Source organism: Pan paniscus, chromosome 2 (assembly GCF_029289425.2).
Source record: "Pan paniscus chromosome 2, NHGRI_mPanPan1-v2.0_pri, whole genome shotgun sequence".
In the NCBI taxonomy this organism is placed as follows: domain Eukaryota; kingdom Metazoa; phylum Chordata; class Mammalia; order Primates; family Hominidae; genus Pan; species Pan paniscus.
The window spans coordinates 141353962-141379405 of NC_085926.1; the positions used below are offsets into that span (position 1 = coordinate 141353962).

At 34.5% G+C, this 25444-nt stretch overlaps 1 protein-coding gene across 2 annotated transcripts in view; it reads right to left on the reverse strand.

The window, feature by feature from the left end:
* SLC9A9 (solute carrier family 9 member A9) overlaps positions 1-25444 on the reverse strand; it is a 582632-nt gene that overhangs the window by 184254 nt on the left and 372934 nt on the right. For both annotated transcript variants that reach the window (XM_003826509.4, XM_055110591.2), the window contains one exon: positions 18455-18608. In XM_003826509.4, the coding sequence (XP_003826557.1) occupies positions 18455-18608 (154 nt within the window). The remainder of the gene's footprint in view (positions 1-18454; positions 18609-25444) is intronic.

Here is a 25444-nt window from a genome sequence, read left to right on the forward strand (position 1 = left end):
TATGTATTATATAATATACATAATATTATATATTATATAATATACATAATATTATATATTATATATATTATAATATACATAATATTATATATTATATATATTATAATATACATTATATAATATATATTGTAATATATATATTATATGTATATACACTATAATATATACATATATGTATATACACATATTATATATACATATATGTATATACATATAATATATATACATATGTATATAAACATATAATATATATACATATAATATATATACATATGTATCTAAACATATAATATATATACATATATGTATATACACATATAATATATACATATATGTATATACACATATTATATATACATGTATGTATATATACATATTATATATACATGTATGTATATATACATATTATATATACATGTATGTATATATACATATTATATATACATGTATGTATATATACATATTATATATACATGTATGTATATATACATATTATATATACATGTATGTATATATACATATATATACATGTATGTATATATACATATCATATATACATGTATGTATATATACATATCATATATACATGTATGTATATATACATATCATATATACATGTATGTATATACACATATCATATATACATGTATGTATATACACATATAATATATACATATATGTATATATACATATTATATATACATGTATGTATATATACATATATACATATATGTATATACACATATTATATATACATATTATATATACATATATGTATATACACATATTATATATACATATTATATATACATACATGTATATATACATATTATATATACATACATGTAGATATACATATTATATATACATACATGTAGATATACATATTATATATACATACATGTAGATATACATATTATATATACATACATGTAGATATACATATAATATATACATACATGTAGATATACATATAATATATACATACATGTATATATACATATAATATATACATACATGTATATATACATATAATATATACATATATGTATATATACATATAATATATACATATATGTATATATACATATAATATATACATATATGTATATATACATATAATATATACATATCTGTATATATACATACGATATATACATATATGTATATATATGATATATACATATATGTATATATATGATATATACATATATGTATATATAATATGTATATATGTATATATTATATGTATATACATATAATATATACATATATGTATATATACATATATGTATATACATATGTATATATACATATAATATATACATATGTATATATACATATAATATATACATATGTATATATCATATGTATATATACATATAATATATACATATGTATATATACATATAATATATACATATGTATATATACATATAATATATACACATATATGTATATACACATATAATATATACACATATATGTATATACACATATAATATATACACATATATGTATATATACATATAATATATACACATATATGTATATATACACACATATATAATATGTATATATAACATATATAAATACATATATAATATAATATACATATTATATTGTATATTATAATATATAATATAAGATAATATATTATATAATATACATATTTATTATATTATGTAAATGTAATATATAAATATATAAATAATAAGATAAATATAATATATAAATTACATATAATTTATATATTATAACAAAAATTATTCTAGTCTAATATGCTTTAATACAAATTTAAATAAATAATTTTTATATTAGTTTGTTATTCAGTTCTTGAAAACATAAACTCGAAAGATAGCTAATAAGATTAGAAAGTGGTCATGCTATTTTTAAGTAAAAAAATAGAATATCTGAATTTTACAGAGCCAATAAAATTGACTTTAGAAAAACGTACTCAAGTGTTAATAATAATTATCTCTGTGTGAAAGGACTTCAGATGAATTTTATTTTTTAAAATAATTTTCTGGTTTTCTCATTTTAGTTAAGAAGCATGTATTATTTTACACTCATAAAAATTAAACACTGCTCAAATGCCTCCTATTGGTTAATGAAAAGTAAAGATTACTGTTTGAAACATACACATGCCATCCTCCTTTCCTTTGAGAATCCCACTGAAATGACAAAAGTGCTATACAAAATTGAATAGACCCATGGTGACACTGAATTAAAAAAGGGTAGGCTTCTTTTGATGGCTAGGTCAGAATAAACTGCAACCCACATGGACACAGGCTGCAGTGGAGGCAGCATAGCCAGAGGGGTAGGTGAAGAAATCCACAGCAGGCTGTGATGGCCATCACATGGGCTCAGCCAACCCACTCCCAGCACTGCAGCTGAGCTCTCTCAACAAAGAGAATGGTTTACCTTAGGGGGACTCATGTGTGGGTGCTATGCCAGAGAAGAAGAGAGAAAGGAGGCCTGAGGGGACATGAAGTGACCCCTAATGTTCAAATTGCATCCTATAGGTAATCAAAGAAAAGCAGACAGACAGTGCCACCAAGAAGAAAACCATTGGAGATGCTTTTGAATCATCTCCAAACACGGGGCAGCTTCATTACTGGCCAACTACAATCTCTACTGCAAATCTAGCACTGGCAAGAGTGTTATTAAAAAAAAAAGAGGAAAAGAAGAGCTAATTTTCATCCAAACATTTCTGTAGTGTTTTTGCAAAACAGCTATCTGTACTGAGTACAATGAAATCTGCATTAAAGCATATTTTGTCTCTAATGGGCAATTCCCTGTCTTAAGCAGTTTCTTCCAAGTGATCCTTTTTGGTAGAATCCAGCACTTATTTTTAAAAACTTTAGTTAAAATCTCATATACTGGTTACACAATTAATCTTCAGGGTAGATGCAAAATGGGTGTTTCATTGCAACTCTTTGGATTTTACACAGTCATTTTTTAAAACAGTTTCATTAATGTTTAAAACACATACTAGTAAGTAAAAGACTGTAATATATTAAAACATAAGGCTTTATGTTTTAAAAGAGAAGTTAAGGATCCCAGGGAATTAAATAATGTAATCAAAACACTGAAATCTGTTTCAAAGCAGTACTAGTTCACCGATAACCAAAAAAAAAAAGGAGAAAAGGGGAAGTTCCCCCTGCTTAATGGTTACAAAAAGGACTTTTCTATATTGCTTTCACACTACATTATAGGTTTCCACATTACCAGGACTAGAGAATGAAAGAAGGGTATGAACATATATGGAGGATATGACCATTTTAAGTTTTACTTTTGGGATAAGACATATCAGAGTAACGCAAAGGCAAATTTGAGTATTTCCTCTCAACATGATATGATTGGCAAATATATACATACAATTAGTAATATATATGATTAATAATATAGAAATGTAAGGCCTTGATTACAAAAAATTATACTGGGAAATTTAATGTACTTCTTTCAGAATCTGACACATCTAGTAAAAATATAGGTAAAGATACAGACAATTTGAGTAACATAATCAAGAAACTCAATTTAATACGAAACTGAATCATCCTAAATGTAATAGTTGAATCAGATGATGATTATTGATGGATGCTAAAAACAGTGGGTAAAAGATTGTTAGAAACAGGATATTTATACTGTCCTTAAGTATCCTCCCACAGATTAAAAACTAATTACAAAGGTAAAAATATACCTTTGCAACTGAGGTTAACACTGTCACCACACGAACAAACTTAGCATTACCAATGGTGGAACAACCTGACCTCATGTGCCCATTAGCACACAACAGTATCGATGAATATTCTTGCCAAAAATATTCAACCTGAATTTCAAGCCTTGACCTAATTTCTAGTTTACAGGAAATATAGCACCGAAAAGAATACATTAATTGTTGCTGTGGGAAAAAAAGCAAGTCCAGGGTGTGGAATAGTGTATGAAACAACTGACCTGGTTTCTTCTGAAAAACAAAAAAGAAGGAAAAACTGATTAAAAAGACTAAAAAAAAAAAAAAAAAAAAGACCAAATGCAACACATTATCTTGATTGGATCCTGAATTTTAAAATATCTTATAAGTTTTTGCAATAACTGGAAAAATTTAAATATGTACTGATAATACTGTCAATTGTTAAAAAATTTTCTAGGTACAGTAACTGTACTTTGGTTATCTAAGAGAATGTCCTTATTTCTAGGTGCAACGACGGTACTTTGGTTATCTAAGAGAATGTCCTTATTTCTAGGTGTAATAATGGTACTTTGGTTATCAAAGAGAATGTCCTTATTTCCAGGTGCAATAACGGTACTTTGGTTATCTAAGAGAATGTCCTCATTCTTAGAAGATGCATGCTTTAATATTTAGATAAGAAGCATGTGATGACTATTCTCACATTCAGATGGTTCAGTGAAAAAGCAACAAATTAAAAACCATTCACATAATTATATTTAATATATATGCATATTATGTATATATATGGAAAGGCAAGAATACGAAATCAGCAATTTATTAATAATGGGTGAAACTAGGTTAAGGGCATATAGATATTTATTTTACTATTAGGTTGAACCATACGAAATTGGCAATACTTGACCATTTTTTAGCTACAAATGACAATTTTACCTTGAATACACAAATTAACATAGGAGACACTAGAAAGGTGACAGAAGACACACCATTAAAAATGACTGAAGGAATCAGAGGGCTTCACAGTTGACTTTGATCTAGGTTTTAAAGACTAGATTATTTCTATATTATGTTATTTCAGAATATGAAAAAATGGAAAAGCCTTTAGTTCATGTTATGAATATAGCATATCCTTAATAATACCTAAACCCAGTAAAGATAGCTCCCTCCCCACAAAGGGAAAAAGAAAACTATAAGACTAATTCAAATTTATTATTATACATACAAAATTTTAGGGAAAAATAGTTATCTTGAGAATGTAAGGATAATTCAGTATCAGGACATCTATTAACATATTTCATCATACTAACAAATTAAAAGAAGAAGAAAACTGTATGATTATCTCAACATATTCTGAAAGTGCTCTCTCTATATAAATAATTCACTGACATTTCTAATCAAAGCTGTAAGTTAAAATAGGATTATTTTATGAGTGCTGAGCACTGCTCAAAGGACATTAACGTGTATCTTTTCCCATTTAATCTTTCTACATTTAATCTCCAGAGATAGATGCTGTTATTACCCCCATTCTACTTTCTACAGTAAATGCCTAGGAGAGAGAATGCTTGGTGCTATGGTTTGAATGTTTTTTGTCACCTCCAAATTTCACATTGAAATTTAATCCCCAATGCAACAACATTAGGAGTTGCAGCCTTTGGAAAGTGAATGACATTGGGTGCCCACATGAAAGGGTTTGAAGGAGGAAGTTTGTCCCTCTTGCTCTTCCACCTTCTGTCATGTGAGGACATAGTGTGTTTGTCCCCTCCAGAGAAGGCAGCATCAAAGTACCATCCTGGAAGCAGAGAACCACCCTCACCAGACAACTAAACCTGCTGGCACCTTTATCTTGGACTTCCCAGCTTCTAGAACTGGGAGAAAATAAATTTCTGTTCTTCGTAAGTTTTCCAGTCTTAGGTATTCTGTTATAGCAGCACAAAACAAACTAAGACACTGGGTCATATAGTAATTGTATTTTTACCTTATAATACACTGCTAAAGTGATTTACAGATTGGCCGTATTATTTTAGATTCCCACCAGCAATGTATTCTCTCTAGGTGTGTAGCTTTGTATTTTCATTCTCTGAATAGTGTTTTGGCAAAGTAAGGTATTTTCATGATTTTTTCTTTTATGGATGATGTTCTTCATATAATATCTAAGAATCCTTTGCCTAATTCAAAGTCATAAATACTTTCTCTTATGTTTTTTCTCGAAGTTTTATAGTTTTATATTTTGATCTATGATCCATTTTGAGTCAATTTCTTTGTAAGTTCTGAGGTTTAAGTCAAGGTTCATTTTTTGGCCTACGGATATTGTATTAGGTTTCTATTGCTGTGTAACAAACTACCAAACCTTAGTAGCATAAAACAACACCTATTAGCTCCCAGTTCTGTAGGTCTGATCTCTGGCATAATGTGACTGGATTTTCTGATTAGGATATCACAAGGCTGAAATGAAGGTACTGGCTAGGCTAGGTTCTTGTCTGGAGGCTCTGGAGGAAAATCTTTCTAATCTCATTCTTCTTGTGGGCAGAATTCATTTCCTTGAGGTGTAAACTATGGCTCCCTTTTCCTTTCTGGCTGTCAGCCAGGTATTATTCGCAGCTCCCAGAGGCTCCCAAAATTCCTTGCTATGTAGCCACTTCCAACTTTAAGCCATGATGGCGCATCAAATCCTCCTGAATGTATGAGTTCCTCTTCAAAGACTTGCCAGAGAAAACTCTCTTCTTATAAAGAGGTTCATGTGATTAAGTCAGCCTCACAAGGTAATCTTCCTATTTCAAAGTCTACTGTGTCATATTAAGATAATCCATCATATTTGCAGTTCCAAGGATTATGCAAGGCATGTGTATCAGGATGGGGAGGAGCAGAAAATGCTGGGAGTCATCTTAGAAGTCTACCAACCACAGATAGACACTTATTCTAATGCCATTTGCTGAAAATACTATCCCTATGCCATTGAATTGTTTGTTAACCTTTACAAAAATCAATAAGCCATAGTTGTGTAGGTCTATTTATGGGCTTTTTCTTCTGTTTAGTTAATTTATATGTCTATCCCTTTGTCAATATCACATTTTTTGGTTACAGAAACGTTAAAGTGAGTCTTAAAATCAAGCAATCTGAGTTTTCCAACTTCATTCTTTTTGAAAATCGTTTTAGCTATTCTAGTTACTTTGCATTTCTTTCTAAATTTAAAAATCAGTTTGCCTGTATCTACAAAATGTCCTCCTGCGATTTTGATTAGAATTGTATGAAATCTCTGGATCAATTTACAGAAAATTGATGTCTTAACTATATTTAGTCTTCTAATTCATAAACACAGCAAGCCTCTCCATTAATTTAGTTCTTTCTTGGTTTCTGTTATTGGTATTTTGTTTTCAATATACAGATCCTGCATGTGGTTTGTTAGGTTTAGTCCCAAGTATTTACATTTTTTTGAACTATTAGAAGTGGTATTGACTTTATTAGTTTCTGTTTCCAATTGCTCATTTCTAGTAGTTAGATATGCACTTGATTTTTGAGTACTGACCATGTATCCTACAACCTAAAATCACTTATTTCTAGAAGTTTTTTTTTTTTTAGGTTTCTTTGTTCTATATAAACAATTATAAAGGCTGAAAATTGGGCACTTTTATTTCTCTCTCTCTACACTGTGTGTATCTTCTTTATTTTTCTTGTTTTATTGCACTGGCTAAGATTACCAGGACAATATTGAACTAGAGTTCCTTCCTAAAATTAGGAATATTTGTCTCATTCTTAATATTAGGGAGAAAGCATTTGGCTTTTCACTATTAAATATGATGTTAGGTATAAGTTTTTTTAGATGTCTTTTATTAGTTTAAGGAAGTTTTCTCTTATTCCTGGTTTGCCAAACTTTTTTTTAATCATGAATAAAAATTAATTTTTATTAAATGCTTTTTCTGCATCTATTGATATGATCATGTTTTTCTTTTATCTGCTAATATACATTTCAGTGATTGATATTTACCTACTAAACCAGACTTGCATTCCTGAGATCAGTCCCACTTAATTGTAATGTGTAGCCTTTTTAAGTATTGCTGGACTTGATATTCTAGTATTCTGTGCAAGATTTTTGCATCTATGTGTATAAAAAAGATTGGACTATAGTTTTACTCTATTGTGATGATGTTTTACTTTTGTCTTAGGGTAATTCTGGCCTCTTAAAATGAGTTGGAAGATATTGTTCTGCTTCTGTTTCTTGGAAAAGATTATTTAGAATTAGTGTTGTATCTTCTTTCAAAGAATTTGCCAGTGAAACCATCTGGGCTTGTAGTTTATTTTTTTGGAAGGTTTTAAACTCTAAATTCTATTTCTTTCTTTCTTTTTTTTTTTGAGATAGAGTCTCACTCTGTCGCCCAGGCTGGAGTGCAGTGGTACAATATCGGCTCACTGCAACCTCTGCCTCCCAGGTTCAAGTTATTCTCCTGCCTCAGCCTCCCGAGTAGCTGAGATTACAGGCGCCTGTCACCATGCCTGACTAATTTTTGTATTTTTAATAGAGACGGAGTTTCACCATCTTGGCCAGGCTGGTCTCGAACTCCTGACCTCGTGATCCATCCACCTTGGCCTCCCAGAGTGCTGGGATTATAGGCGTGAGCCACTGTGCCTGGCCAATTCTATATTTTTAATAGATACAGGATGATTCAGTTTATATATTTCTTCTTGAATGGGTTTTGGTAGTTTGTCAAGAATTGTTACATTTAATCTATTTTGTTGAACATATGTGCAGAGAAAATTGTTTGTAGTATTCCCTTATCATCAGTTTAATGGCTGTAAAATCTGTCATGATATTCTCCTTTCTTGCTCTGTTGCCAAGGCTGGAGTGCAGTGGTGTGATCATGGCTCACTGCAGCCTGTCTTCCAGGCTCAAATGATCCTCTTGCCTCAGACTCCTGAGTAGCTGGGACTATAGGCATGTACCACCATGCCTGGCTAATTTTATTTTTTGCACAGATAGGGGTCTCACTATGTTGCTCAGACTGCTGTCAAACTCCTGGGCTCAAGCAATTCTCCTGCCTTGGCCTCCCAAAATGCTGGGATAACAAACATAAGCCACCTGATCTGGCCCCTCCTTTCATTTCTAATATTGATGATATGAGTCTTTTTCTTTTTGTCAGCGTCACTAAAAGTACATCAATTTTATTGCTCTTTTCAAAGAACCAGGTTTCGGTCATCGATTTTTCTCTACTGTTTCTCTATTACCAAGTCTATTGATTTCTGCTCAAATTTCTTTTTATCTTTCCTCTTACTTGTTTTGGGTTTAGTTCGCTCTCTCAATGTTCTAATCCTGGAAGATTAGATTGTTCATTTGAAAACTTTCTTCTCTTCTAATATAGGTTTTCAGTGGTATACATTTCTTTCTGAGCGCTGCTTTAGCTGTATTCCACAAATTTTGAGATTATATTTTCATTTACTTCAAAATATTTTCTAATTTCTCTTGAGATTTTATCTTTGACTCATGGATTAGTTAGAATTGCATTATTTTTCAATTATTTGGAGATTTTTCAGTTATTTTTATATTTATTTCTCATTTAATTCCATTATGATCAGAGAACAAACACTGTATGTTATCATTTCTCTTAAATTAGAAAAGGTTTTATGACCTATGCTATTGCCTATTTTGCTGTAATTGTAAGCACTTGAAAAGAATGTGTATTATGCTGCTGTTGGGTAGAGTGTTCTATAAATGTCAATTAAATGCAGCTGGTTGTTAGAATAGTTCTTCTGTACCCTTGCAGATTTTCTATCTACTTGTTATATCAGTTACTCAGGGACAAGTACTGATGTTTGCAACTATAAGTGTTAATTTGTCTCTCTTCCCTTTCAGATTTATCAATTTTTGCTTTATGTATTTTAAAGCTATATTCTTAGGTGCATACACATTTTATATAGTTCTGTCTTTTTGGAAAATAAACTCTTTTATCATTATGTAATTCCCTCTTTAATCCTTGGAAAATTTTCTTGCTCTCAAGACTATTTGATTTAATATAGCCACTCCAGCTTCATTTTGATTGGTGTTTGCATGGTACACCTTTTTTCATTCTTTTACACTTAACCTATCTATATCATTGTATTCAAAGTGTGTTTCTTATAGACAGCATATAGCTGAGTCTTGTTTTTAATCTGCCTTGACAATCTCTTTTAACTGATGTCTTTAGGCAATTTAGATTTAATGTAATTATTGTTATATTTGTATTTAGATCTATCATTTTATTACCTGTTTCCAGTTTGTTTTCTCTATTTTTCCCCTCTGTTTTCCTCTCCTGTCTTCCTTGAAGTTATTTGAATTGATTTGTTTTCCATTTTAATTTACCTATTGAACTTTTGACTATATCTCATTGTGTATGTGTTTTAGTGGTTGATCTAGAAATTACAGTATGAGTATATAATTTTTTACAATATATTTTGAATTAATAGTTTACCACTTCAAGTGGAATGTAGAAAACTTACCACTTACAGGTCCCTCTACTCACTTTCCTTTTTGAGAACCCCATAAGACAATGTTAAAATTTTTCCTTCAATAACCATACATATTTTCAAAACCTTAAGAAAATATATTAAACAGATATTTACTATTTCTATTGCTGCTCCTTCATTCCTGCTGTTCCAAGATTCCCTCCAATACCATTTTCCTTCCATATGAATACATTCCTTTGGCATTCTTTTTTTAAAGAGCAGATCTCCTGGTGAAAAATGTCATACTTTTGTTCAGATTAGATAATTTCTTATAATCTTCAAGTTCACGGAATATTTCATCTGTCATCCTTTATTTTGTTTTTAAGCTAATTAAGTGAATATTTTGTTTTGGTCATTGCATTTTCCATTCTAAATTTTTTATTTATTTATGTATCTTCTATTTCTCTACAGTTTTTTTTTCATTTTTCCATTTGTTTCCATTGTGTATGCTCTTACTTCTTGGGGCATGGTTACAATAGCTGCTTTAAAGTCTTGATTCATTAATTCCAATATATGTGTCCATACTGGGTTAGCATCTTGTGAAATATTAAGATTTTTCCTGGATCTTGTGAGACATTAAGATTTTTCTGGGTATTCATATGCTAAAAAAAATTCTAGAAATTTGGATACTATGTTAGATAACTCTGGATCTGGAATGTTAAGTGACATAGGATTTTCCTGGGGAGAATGTTGAGATTTTGTTTTACCAGGTAATCAAACCAGATTTGGTCCAGAACGCAAGTTCTTATCTGCCTTCTGTTGCTGGTTGTTCCAATGTCAGTTAAGTTTGAAAGTCTTTGCAGTTGCCTTTAGATTTTTCCTGCATATGTGATACCCAGTGTCCAGTTGGGGAGCTGGGTAATGTTCTGACTTATAGTTCATTTCTTATTGTCTTTGGTGTATGCTGTTTAGGCTCAGACACATGCATATACAGCCTAATTTTGAGCTCGAAAATTTATAGACAACTTTATAGGGTCGCTTTCTCAAACTCCCTTTTCTCTACAATCTTCTCTACATTTTCTAGCTTCCCAAAGCCTCTTTTCCTGGTCCTCTGGCTAAAAACTCAGAGTTTTAATTTTCCCACAGCGCTGCATATTTTCTATGATTTTCCCATAACATTGCACCTGTTTCCAAGGCTAATCGGTGAGAGGATTAAGAGAAAAAAAAATACAATGGGAATTCTCCCCCATGATCTTAGGACCAAAGTTCCTCTGGTTGATATTTTAGGTGCCTTTGTAACTGTTGCTGCCATCGTCACCTGTCACCTTATGATTGCTGGGATTGGTGAAAAGAGAATGAAGAAAACAACAACAAATCTAAGGCATATGTCCACTCTTCTGACCCACAAATGTCCCCTTTCCTTTATCTTGTTCCAGAAACAAAGAATTTCTCTTGTAGCTTTCTCTCTCTTTCTTATTTTATAATTCTAGTGTTAAATTGTCTATGAGTCCAGGCCAAGAGATTCCAGAGAGGAAACAAAATGAAAACTCACCACCAGTTCAATAGTACTCTGAATTCTGGTTTATTCCCCTAATATGTCTGTTACCATTTACTTTTTAGAATCCTTGTATAACTGCTACATGCTTTGTTCAGTGTTTTTAGCTGCATTCAGAGGGAGAGAAAGTGGGTGGAGTAAGTGTGCTTACTCCATTTTGACCAGAACTGGTACCCTTCTCCACAGCCTTTGAATAACAAGTTCCATCTACTGCATTCAAAATCACTTTTTTTTTTTTCAAACGTTGGCTGTTACCTAAAGTACAAATACATCTATTACTTAAAGTAAGGACACCATATTGGATAATGCTTTGTGATAACAGGCTAATAAGTCTCCTTTAATAGACCAGAATGTCCATTGTTTGGTAAACTTAGTAAATGAGAGAAGCTTATTGATACCGATATTCTCAAGAGCACCTTCAGAGAAGACGACTAAGAACATGGCTTGTGGATCATAGCTGGCAGTTGTGGAGTTAAAGACTGTTATCTCTGGACCTGAGACAATTTGGCACGCAAAAATAAAGCGTATTAAAGAACCCAGATGGCACTGAAAGCAAATTTAGGAACTGCTAATTCATAACAATTGTTATAAACCTAGAATATTTTTAGGTTAAAAACAAGTTACTATAGTTATCCAATATCTCTAATGTAACAAGTCAAACTAGATTGATTTAAGCAATAAATATTTAGATTTATGAAATGTATTGTAGAAGAACATAAAGAAAATAGAACAAAACTGTAAAAGGCAGTACCAGGTATGGAATAAATCTACATTTAAATGAGTAAACTGGTTTTCCATGTTTCATGAGAGAGCATATTTCTCAGGTCTGTGGATTGATATTGATTAAATTGATACAAAGTATACAAATTTGCACAAAATCACTACAAAATATAATACAATCAATACAGCTTGATGAAATGTTACAAATTAAATATCTAAAAAGTTCCCAAGCAAAGATTATTATGTTAAGAAGGAGATAGAAGCATGTTTTAGAAAGAATCTTTTTGAGCTATTGGATAATATAATCCTTTTTGTGAGCATTTTTCTTTAAGGCGTTTATCATTTTAAATGCAGAAATAGGAGTTGCCTGTAAAATTGGTGAGTCTAATTACTATGGAAAATGGACTAAACCTTCCAGAGACTATTTCTATTTCCCATGTATACCATGCTTCCATAAATATAATTAATTAATAATAGTTTATATGTGTATATGTGTCAGGGGGACAATAAAATAGTATTTGGGTAAGAAAAGGCTCATAGGTATCCTCTGGTACTGTTATAGCAATATTTGTTGAGCACTTACTGTGTGCCCTAAATTCTGTACACACAGAATACTCAATCCTTATAATGTTCGAAAGGGGTAGATATCATTATTCCAGTTTTACAGATTAAGAAATTTGAGGAATAAAGACATTAAATTTATTGCTCAAAATCCTACAGCTTTAAGAGAGGGAGGCACAATTAGGACCTGCTCAGTCTAACTCCACAGTATATGTGTGTATTGATAGACTACATTAATATAACAATGAAGCAAACTGTTAAACCCACATGAAACTTTGAATGCTAGAAAGGAAACCAAACAGAACACAATCAATATTAAGATAACTTAATTATATATATTCCTCCATTGTATTAAATTAACATTTCCTCACCCCAGTAATAAAGGAAGTCTGTATGGAAGCAGATATATTTAACTCTGCTATTATTTAAGACTTAAAAATATTACTAAGGACAGTTCTCTTTTTATCTTTGTATACATATTTGTGATGGCTGTTATCTTAAAACTTTGTAGCCAATGGGTATAAATGATAAATAAATCATTTGAGGATGGCTTTTTGTCATAAACCAAAAATTGAATATAAATATTTAACTAAAATATTGATTGTGGGCTGGTGTGATGGCTCATGCCTGTAATGCCAGCACTTTGGAAGTCTGGGGTTGGAGGATTGCTTGAGCTCAGGAGTTTGAGATCAGCTTGGGCAATGTAATGAGACCTCATCTCTGCTAAAAATAATTTTAAAAAGATTAGCTGGGCATGGTGGTGCACACCTGTAGTCTCAGCTACTTGAGAGGCTGAGGCAGGAGGATCACTTGAGCCCAGGAGATCAAGGCTGTGGGGAGCTATGATTGAGCCACTGCACTCCACCCTCGGTGACAGAGCAAGACACTCTCAAAAAAAAAAAAAAAATTAATAGTAGAAGGATTGCACTATCTAAAAGTTACTCACTCTGCAGTAGACATAAGTCAATGTATGCAAACAAATTTTTTTATTGATTTGGGGAAGAGGCTGACGGCAGGATAGTTTAGGATCCTGAATAGGGTTGGGAGATGAGCATGAGGATAACAAATTCCTATAAGTACCGTAATTCTAAATTCCTGTAATTGAGGAAGACAATCTTCTCCACTTGGCTACTTTGGACTAATCTCATTTTATTTACCCGTAACTGTCCCAGGTCAAAAAGAAAACCTGCACTGAAGAATTTCTGTGTTGTATGAGCTAGTCAGCCCAATCACTTGTGATGGATGAAGATTTCCTGTGTTTGTTTTTAACAGGCCTGTCTTGGTTTAAAAAGTACATTTCTTTCTTCAAAGGATTTGTTAATCAGGGTAGATTGCAGGCATTGAGAATAAGCTCATTTATTCAGGGTGCCAGAAGAATGCACTAGTTGAGTGTGCAGGCCCTAGGCTTAGGCTCCCCAGATTGGAGCCTGATTCCGCAGCCTGGCGGTCATGTAACCGTGGGCCACGGTGGCAGTTGTCAACCACCCTGGGAAGCGGCTGCTATCATCATCCCCATTTTATAGATTAGAAGCTGAGTCACAAGGAGGTTATATACTTTGCATTTTATTATCTGGTATCTGGCACAGAGTAAGCACTCAATACAAGTCAGTTATTATTGTTAGAGTGTTTAGAGGTCAAAATTTGGAAGCTGTAAAGGTTATCTTGTTGAGGGCACTTTTCTAATGTCAGCTGGGAGACAAGTTCTGTGTTAGTCTGGCATTCAAGGCCTTCCACGCTGTGATTCAGATATTGTGAAGAGATGGGTCCTACATTCTCATTTGGGGAGCCCAGGAAAGGTTTGCACTGTGGTATGGGCTCCATTCTCATGAGCTATTTGCTGAAAGTTTCTTGGCTCCATGTGGTGCTGTACCCTAAGCCAAGAATGGGGTTACCATCTTGAAGCTTATTATCTGGTGCCACTGCCAGACAGCTCTGCCCTGTGGTCTTTAATGTTTATTTGCAAGCATGTGCAACCATTTGGTCGATAATCTTGTTTACTGGCTTTTGTAGGGCAAAGCCTAACACCTTTGGTCTTTTTTGTTTCCTGGCTAACAGCAGAGCTAGTCCTTGGAGACTCTTGTTGGGTTTTCCTCACCGCCAGTATTAATGTATTCCACAGAAGGGAGGAGAACCAGATTTTAATCAATAAACCATTCTACTTTATTTTACATGAAAACCTCCAAAATAATGCTGGAGGAGTCTTTTCCTTTTCTCCAGAATTTTAAAAAGCAAAGGTCTGATTTATTTTCAAAATACAACAGCTCTGGGACAAGAAATTTGAATGGTGCTTAGGACAAGACTCAATCAATGGAAAATTTGTTTCACATATAAAGATCATTATTTGTTTCTCTAAACATAGGATCATTACTGTTTTAAAGTCAGTTGCATCAAAGTGCAATTCATATTAATACTATCAATTTTTGCTTTATATAAAACATTTTCTTTGCATCCTACTGTGGTAGTTTGTGGCTGGATGGCAAATTTTATGGGGATTAAAAAAAAAAACTAATTCAAGTACATATCAAATAATTTCAGAGAGAAAAATGTAGACTCAAGAAGGGAAGGCCACGTAAAGTAGATAAACAAATCACATTTTAATTGAGGGTATTTGGGTTCATTCAATATCACATTCGTCTTCGCGTCTCTTGGGTTTCTCCATTTATGTCATTTTATTAAAGCTCCAATTTACTTACTTCGTGGTGTTTTTGGAGAAAAGTCTGACAAGGAAGTTGGTTAACGAGATGTAGCTCCGTAAACAAGCAAAGCCTTGCTAAATAGAGTCTAAATGATGGGTGACTATGAGTTTAAAGCCATAATGGAATTGAGAATTTCTTTGACAACATTATAAACCATGGTAGGAAAGTGGAACATATGATGGTATCACTGCAAGTTAGTGCGTATTTGTATACACACAGTGACATATTCTTTAATGTTTATTCTATTACGTCCTATTTCCCGCCCACTGATCGGTGCACAGTGACTCTTCCTCTTTAAGTGAGCCCCTCCTCCCTTTAGTATAGGTGCTAAGGAATCTACACTGCAGGCTCAGGTTGCCTGGCCCTTGGCAACCCTGACATCTGACAGTATCAATATTAGCTCCATCTCCACTAGGGGTAGGAAGTCTAAACCAGCAGTTCTCAAAATGTGGCCCTGGGACCAGCAACAGAGGCATTTCCTGGATGTGGTAGAAATACAAATTCTCAGGCCTTGACCAAGACCTAGTGGATGAGAAACTTGGGCTGGGGCTTAGCAATGTGGGTTTTAATGAGCCCTCTAGGTGGTTCTGATGTTCATTCAAGCTTGAGAGCCATTGGTCTTAACTTCTTCTGCCCTGTATCTATCTGTCTGGGTTTACTTCCTGGGTGCCCACAAATCTATGAACTTCAGTTTTTCCCCTTTAGTTTTCTCATGAATGGGTCTCTGGTCTCTCTGGGTTTCTGCCCTGATGTCAGATTTATACTCTAGTTCCCAGTTGAGATCATCACCTTGCTCACTAGACTGGAACCCTATCAGCTCAATTCCCTAAACACATCACAGTCCTGCCTTTACTCATCTCCCTCCTGGCTGGTGGCCAAGTCTGGCAATGAACTGGTTGGGCCGTTTGGAGCCAGTTCCTGCTGGGGCATCGCCATGACCTGGCTGCCCCATGCTGTGCCCCCTGGCAGACTGCCATAACACTGGCCAGGCTGACTACCAGGCACTTCACCCCTGGATACCATGGTTCACATCAGTATCTTTCCTTTCTTACTAGGCCTTGTCCTATAACCTGGATAACTGTCCTAACCTGTTTAAAGCCCCACTATAATACTCCTCTCTCTGCTGAACCAGATATTAAGGGGCTGCATAAGTTATGACACCTATTTGAAGTCAGTGGATGCTTTTGGAAAACACTTTAAGAGAGTTAGGTAAATACTTTAGGATAAAACATGTTACTGATTTGGGGACAACTTCTTTTGGGGTAGAAAAAGAAATAGTAGAAAACAAATTATATTTTATTGCTTTAAGGAAATCCTGACACCACTACTTTATGTTCTGAATATTTGAACTCACCTAATAGTGTATTCAGTACTTGCATTTTGTGGGGACCAGCATCCTCTAACTTGGTTTCCAAGGCCTAATTTTTCCATGCAAGGATCTACCTATTGAATTTTGTTTTCCAGAAACCTAAACACACCACCGTCTTACTAACAGTTCACAGGAGACTCAGTGCTATAGAGTTTAATGCAATCTGTGTACTCATCCATGGGAGCCTACAGGTAACCACCACTGTGAAAGAAATTGCAAATCACATTTATGTGCTTAGGAAGTAATTCAAGAAGCATTTGAAAACACTCCCTATTCACCTTTAGTCAAAGCCTTTTTATGTGTTTAGCAATATTCACGGTACTTCAGGAAGTACTTTTTTTCCTTGAATTTGGTTTAATGCATAACCAGTTGGCCTGGTTTGAGCATAAGGTTTCTTATACTAAACTTGTGAGACCTGCAGTGAATGGTTAATGAAAGTGTTTACATTTGTGGTTGTATTCATTTAACTTTCCATGAATTATGTATTCAATCCTACTATGTGCCAGGCACTATACTAGGTGCTGTAATAACAGACTCTTGACTGTAAGAATCTTCTTGGAAGTCCTTTTCTAGTCAGATGGATCTTTACGTGTTGAATGAAGTAGGTATAAATCTGTCTTATAGATAATGGGTAGGAGTCAGGAAGGGACTGCATGATCATCAAAATGTATAGATTTGATAAATAAAATGTGATTTGCCTAAAGCACGATTGTTACCTTCTGGGATATGAAAATGAGGACCCAGGTCACAAGAACATTAAACAAAGACAGCCACACTTTTAAATAGATTTACCCCTTTTCACAATTGACACCAGCTACCCATTTTTGTCAAATTGTCTGCTCCTCCCATACTTCAGGTTTATAGCAATCATCTTCCAGAACTGCTTACTGGAGGGCCACTGACTGAAGCCTTTATCCCCTTTTCCTGTATGAAAGTGTCTAACTTGTGTCTATAGCATCCCTCTGGCTAAGCATATGGCTCACTAAGCAAGTATGTTTAAGCATTTCCTATGTCCCTGTTTCTATTGTAAGTGCGGTGAGGAATTAAAAAACAATAAATTCACTTTATCCGTTGTATTATAGATTTTTCTGTATCAATCCTACTGGATTGTATCTTGAGGACAAGACCTGTGTCTTATTTTTGTAAACTCCATAGTATACCGCATTGTACTGAATACAGATTGTTGAATGGAAGAATTGATAGATGAATAAATAAATTTCTAGGGACAGACTATAAACAGACATCATCCTAGGATTTGGAAGCCTCCTGGAAAAGTCAGTGTGGTTGGTACTATGTCATATTGTTTCACCTTATGAGTGAAGGTCAACTTGACTGCTGGGAAAGTTAGGGTAGGACCTGCCACTGTACTATTGACTAAGTCAGCAATACCAGAAATTGAACAGCGCAGCCATGCCTCATAATGATTTCCTTTGCTAGACGGTGTCACTCACCTGATCTGAAGCCAAGTCAACATGGGGGTTGTTCCTCCTCCAAATACCCAGACAGTGAAGAACACGAGGAGCAGTGTAGTGGTAAACATCATTTGTTTGGGCTGAGATTCTGTGTTCCGAATAGCTAAGGCAAATGCGATCGCTCCTCGCAAACCTTGCAGGAAAAACCAAAGGAGAAAATAAACGCCTTGCAGGTGTCTTTTTCATTTCAATGGATTCATCTTTACAATTTGCTGACACAAATTTTTTAAATTAATCTTTTTATTTTGAGATAATTATAGATTCATAAAGAGTTGTAAGAAATAAAACAGAAAGACACTGTGTACTATTTCTTCAGTTTCCCCTCAATGATATCATGCAAAACTATAGCTCAATATGTCAACCAGAATATTGACATTGATCCAGTCAAGATAAAGAACATTTCTGGCTGGGTGCAGTGGCTCACACTTGTAATCTCAGCACTTTGGGAAGTTGAAGTGGGAAAATCACATGAAGTCAGGTATTCGAGACCAGTCTGGGCAACAAAGCAAGACCCTGTCTCTACAAATTTTTTTTTAAAATTAGCCAGGCATGGTGGCATGTGTCTTTAGTCCCAGCTACTCGAAAGGATCACTTAAGCCCAGGAGTTAAAGGCTGCAATGAGCTAGGATTATGCCATCAGTCTGGGTGACAGAGTAAGACCCTGGCTCGAGAGAGAGAGAGAGAGAGAGAGAGAGAGAGAGAGAGACAGAAACATTTCCATCACCACAAGGATCCTTCACATTGCCCTTTTATAACCACACCTACTTCCCTCCCACATACTCACTCCTTAATTCCTAACAACCAGTAATCTATTCTCTGTTAGGATGATTTTTGTCATTTCAAGACAGTTATATAAATGGAACCATGCAGTATATAGTCTCTTGGAATTGCCTTTTTTTTAACCCAGCAAAATTTGCTGGATAATCATTCAGGTTGCTGAATTATTGACAGTTGTTCCTTTTTATTACTGAGTAATATTCCACAGTCTGGGTGTTCTACAGTTTGTTTAACCACACGTCTGTTGAAGGGTATCTGAGTTGTTTTCAGTTTTTGGTTATTACAAGAAAGGATGCTAAAATTTACATACAGATTATTGTGTGAACGTAAGTTTTCATTTCCCTGAGATATATGCCCAGGAGTACAATTACTAGGTAGTATAGTATTTGCATATTTAGGTTTTTAAGAAATTACTCAATTGTTTTCCAGAGTGGCTGTAACATTTTACATTCCTACCAGCAATATATAAGTCATCCAATTTCTCTGCCTCCTTGGCAGATTGGTGATTTAACTTCTTCATTGAATTGCTTTTGGAACTCCATCAAAAACCAGCTGGGTATATTTGTGTAGGTCTATTTCTCAGTTCTGTACTTTGTTCCATTGATCTATGTGTCTGTCCTTCTTCTAATAGCACACTGTCTTAATTATTGTAGCTATATAATAAGCCTTAACATTGGGTAGAGTGATTCTGCCCACCTTATTTCTTGTTTTCAAAATTGTTTTAGCTATTCTAGTTATTTTGCATTTCCATAAAATTTTAGAATAATATTGGCTGTATATACAAAAGAAACTTTCTGGGAACAATTACTTTTTAAAAATCAAATGTGTCAGACAACAAAGAAAACTAAGCTTATGGACCACTGAAAATTAAATAATTAAATGACATTTAAAATTACTCCAGAATGATTACATAGTTTTACAAAATCTATAATCTAAACTAGTATATTAAAACCTGTTTTTTCTTATTTTACTTTTTCTTTTGTAATAATATGCTAATTGCATTTTTATGAATCCATATTAAATATATTTGCAAGAGGTATTAAAGATGAAGGGCTGGGCATGGTGGTTCACGCCTGTAATCCCAGCACTTCGGGAGGCCGAGGTGGGCAGATCATGAGGTCAGGAGTTTGAGACCAGCCTGGCCAACATGGTGAAACCCCATCTCTACTAAAAATACAAAAATTAGCTGAGCATAGTGGCGCACACCTATAGTCCCAATTACTTGGGAGGCTGAAGCAGGAGAATTGCTTGAACCTGGGAGGTGGAGGTTGCAGTGAGCCGAGATCGTGCCATTGCACTGCAGCCTGCATGACAGAGTGAGACTTCATCTCAAACAAACAAAAAACAAATACTAGAACTTGAAATCGAAATGTGATGACACTAATAAAAATAGAAATATAGACTTGGAAGAAGAGTAAATAAAAGCACAACTAGCAAAGGAAAGGAGCTAAAATGGAAGGTCTCTCTTGGGTAACACACGACATGCAAGACATTTATAGTCCCTGTTATATTGTGCAATAGGACAAATAAAGATTTATAACGACAGCTAGTATAAGCCAAAGAGGTAGTGATTTGGTTATTTTTGTTGAAAGGTTTGAATCATACATATAAAGTCTCAATGATCCACTTTTTATAATATTTATTATAGCATCTAGGTTTCTAAATTTCTAAATCTGTATTCGTACATTAAAGGAATTTTAAAAAGTAGACACAGGGCAGAATGAGAAAAACTATAAGCATCCTGGTTTTTGTTTCTAGGTTCTCAATTTAGAATATAACGCTCCTTTCTTACCTCCATGCTGAGACTATTCAAGAGACAAGTGGCATAACACAAGATCCACAGGATTCGACTAGACAGACTTAATATTTTTTGCCTGAAACAAGGAAATCTCCGAAAGAGAGAAGAACATGCACTCTGATTATAAAATACCTTCAAGGAACAAAATGTAATGGAGGAAGGAAATTATTCTAAATCTCCACGTAGACATGGAAATGGCCTATAGATAAGGAAGATAACATTTGAAGTAGATATTAATTAAAAAGTTCTTACACATCAGAAATTCTGAACACTTGAGATGGCTGTACTCAAGAAGAAAAGGCCCCACCAGAAGTATTTGTGCATTCATACCCAGCTGGGGATAAGAGTGGGGATATTAATACCCCTTAATACTGGTGACTATTTTAATAGTGTTCTCACCAGGAAATACAAATGGGATCATTAGGGAATGAGAACTCAAGGAAACAGTCGTACAATAGACTTCTGTATCTGAGGAGAGAATTTATAGGTCATGGTAAAGCTCCTAGCAGTGTTTAATCACAGTACAAGATTGGAGCTAGAAAGTGAACTTTCCGGCTGGGGGAGGGGGTGGCTCACACCTGTAATCTCAGCACTTTGGGAGGCTGAGGCGGGTGGTGGATTACCTGAGGTCAGGAGTTTGAGACCAGCCTGGCCAACATAGTAAAACCCTGCCTCTACTAAAAATACAAAAAATTAGCTGGGTGTGATGGTGGATGCCTGTAATCCCAGCTACTATGGAGGCTGAGGCAGGAGAATCGCTTGAACCTGGGAGGCAGAGGTTTCAGTGAGCCGAGATCGCGCCATTGTACTCCAGCCTGGGCAACAAGAGCAAAATTCTGGCTCAAAAATAAAAAAGAAGAAGAAAAAGAAAAAGAAAGTGAACTTTCAAATTTCTCCTTTCCTCAAGCTCATAGTGATAGAAATGTCCATAAAGCAGCACCATGGCAAAGTACGTAACGTTAGAAGTATTAGACAATGAGTTGCTAAGTATTAATAGTTCTCATTGATATAAATATTTGTAGTTTTTTAACTTTGTGTCTCTGTGACAAAGACGAGAAACTAGAATAAAAATTAAAACTTGCAATAAGATGCCTACTGTCAACTATTTCATGCTGGATATTAAGGGCAAGGAGGTAAGCAATCATTAATCTTACTAAGAATGTTTAATAATGTATTGTTATTATGTTAAACTAGGGTAACTATGCTCTTAAATCTAAATTATCTATACATGAGCAATTCTTGGTTTAAAAATATACTCAAATATATGTTATACTGACTTTTGAAAAAATCTATATCTATATATAGAACACTCTATATTTACAGGAGATGCAATGCAGAGATTTCAGAAACAAATGGAAAAGTACAGCCACTATCTCGTGGCAGGTTGAGAAACATTGTTAATCGGGGCCAAACCCCAAGATGTTGAAAAGAGGATGCCTTCTCAATGTTATAACCACCTAAGAAAACATAGATACAGGGTGTTTTTAGAGATGGGATCATCTGTCCATAGCCCTGGTAACATGTGGCACGCACGGCACTGCGGCACTGGAAGCACGGGGCTGAGAATGGTGAGGCTGCCGGGTGGACAAAGTGAAGCTAATGTAGAACTCCAGACGAGGTGGACTATTGTCTATGTCCTACTCATCCTTTGTGACTCTGAAGTTGCTTATCACACATTTGGAGCCTAGATAAATATGGAACCAATGCTTCATTCATTGATTCATTTAATGTGTATGTATTGATTACCTCCTATGTGGAGGCTCTGGGCATATTGATCCTATCTTCTTAATGCTATGGTTTTGGGCAATAGAGGATTTTAGGATTGAAATAGATTATTAGGGTACCAGCAAAATACTAAAAATGAAAAATGAATATTGACTTAGGATTTTCTTTTTAGCCAAACATTATTTCCAAAAAACACACACCACTTCTCTTAAAAACTCAAGAAATCTAGAACTTGTCAAAACTTGTGTTTTGTATTGTTTTATGAATACTCTGAGTTTGAGTCTTTGGGTTTTATCTTTCTTTTTCTTTTTGTTTTGGCCAATTAATCAAAATAATTTTATACTTTTGAGGGTCGACAGACTATACCATTTCATTTTAAATGGGTTTACTTTACAGAGATTTTGACATATTTCATATGCCCAGTTGGAAATTTAGCATCACCTTGGGGAATAAAGGAATTACCTGCAATTAAATGTGGTTTCATTTAAAATTGGCCTCTAAGGGATTCTTATGTTAATTATGTTGATGTTCTATTCATAACAATAGAAAACTATTGAACCAAGGAAAGCTTTCTAGCAAGCACTCGTGCTGCAGAAAATGTGCAGCTTCCTGTTTATCTTCAAAGGGCAAAAGTGAAGCCTTTAATCAATTACAAATTTGCAAATGTGTTCTGAATAGGTGAAGGTCAGACATAACTGAACTTAAATCACAGGAATATAAATATTTCTTAGGGCATCTTGATTTAAGGTGCAAAGCAATAAACTAAAAGCATTTCCTGAGCACTCACTATATGCTAAGCTTTATCCCAGACACAGTACAAGAATGACAGAGTTTGGCTGCTCTGTTCCAGTGTTCATGGTCCTACAAACATGACTCTTTTAAAAGGTAAACTGTAAGAAGGTGTATTAGAGATGCAAAAGAGGATACTTTGAAAGTATAGTTTGATGAGGAAAAAGATTGCTATACCTCATGAGGGCCCAAATCGTGAGCATTGCATGAACTGATGTGCAGCATTTAAGGCACTGAAATAAATGGTGAGGCAAAAGAGACCTTTGTGTACATAATTTTCTATGCCCAAATCTTTTTTTCTCATCTAAATTTTCTCAGTTCTTTTCTCCTATAACCCTCATCAAAACTTCACTGAATTCCAAGTTGTCTTCAGAGCTCAAATGAGACACTGTTTTCTCCACAAAGCCTTCTCTGACATCTGGGTCTGGGTTAGGCTGGGTTATATTCCTAACACAATCCCTGTTTGCCCTATCAGAGCCCTTATTACTGTACCTTGCAATTGGCCAGTTCTGTTTAGCTGTGACATCTAAAGCAATACTAAGCACACAGTAGGCACTCAATAACGATTTGTCCAACAAATCAATGAATGGATGAATTTTCTGATTCTTCTATAATGTCAGGTTACATACGGAAAAGTGATTGATACCTCCTAGATTAATGTAATGGTTTCAGAATAGTTTCTACAAGTTCAGTTTCTGCCTTCTTATTATTTATTGAGATCCTTTAAAACCTTATTTTGAGAGTCAAGAGTTCTGGTATCTGCCCTCAGGCCTGCCCCACAGGCCGCATGACCATAAGCAGGTTACCTCATCTAGATTTCTGTTACCTCATCTCCAAATGGAGGTTTACAACTAGACTTGTGTTTTTTTTTCACTAGAAGTGCACATCAGAATCACGTGGAACTTAAAAATATATGTAGTCACTCATGCCAGCATCCCGACTAGAGATTCTGATGCAGCAGAGGACGAGGTATATGAGAGCCCAGCTCCTCTCATTTCCCACTGCACCACCTTGGCCTAAGACCCATCTCACAACCTGCCTGTGCCCCGAACCACTCTCTGGTCTTGGCCTCGAGCCTCTATTCTCTTCTTCTTCCAGTCCATCTTGTTGATGTTCCTCAGAACAGCTTCCTCAAAACCTAGCTTTATGAGGTCACGATTCAACTCAGCAAGAAGAACCCAGTAGCTTCCCACAGCCCAGAGATACCTCTCACTCAGAACCCCACCCTACTTTTCCTGTTTACTTCCTCTTCTCCATTGAGAACTTCCATAAGCAAGGCAGGTTTCTCTCCTCCCATAAATGACTGTTATCCCCACCTCTGTGCCATGGCCTCACCATTAATTTCTTGCTTCAGTGCTGGATTTCTGCCTTTCCTTTGTGCTTCTCCAAACTTCACCCATTTGAACGATCTTTCTTCCCTCATCCCACTCCTATGAAGTTTTCCTGGAATACTTTAGTCCACTTTGTTCTCTCTTTCTTAGAAATCTAATGAAACATACTGCCAATGCCACTTGTATCATTAAATCATAGTCTGAAATGAATCAGTACTTTAATGTGGTCTTTTTCTCCGACTCCCAATTTTTTAGAAGTTTGGAGTTATATCTCCTTACATAGTTCTTATGTCTTTCATAATACCCAGAACACAAAACTCTGTAAATGCTTTCAAATCGAACTACTGTAGTGGTTTCAGGTCCTCTAGATATGGGATGGTGATATTCATATATTCATTCACTGATTAATTCATTCAGGCTCCAGGTGATAGTGGCAAACAAGACCTTAATTTAAAGGTGCTTCTAGGTTAATTATGTCAGGTGGTATGAAGAAAACCAAAGTAGGGTAAGGGGACAGAGAGTATTTATATGTGAGGGGAGGGATGTTAG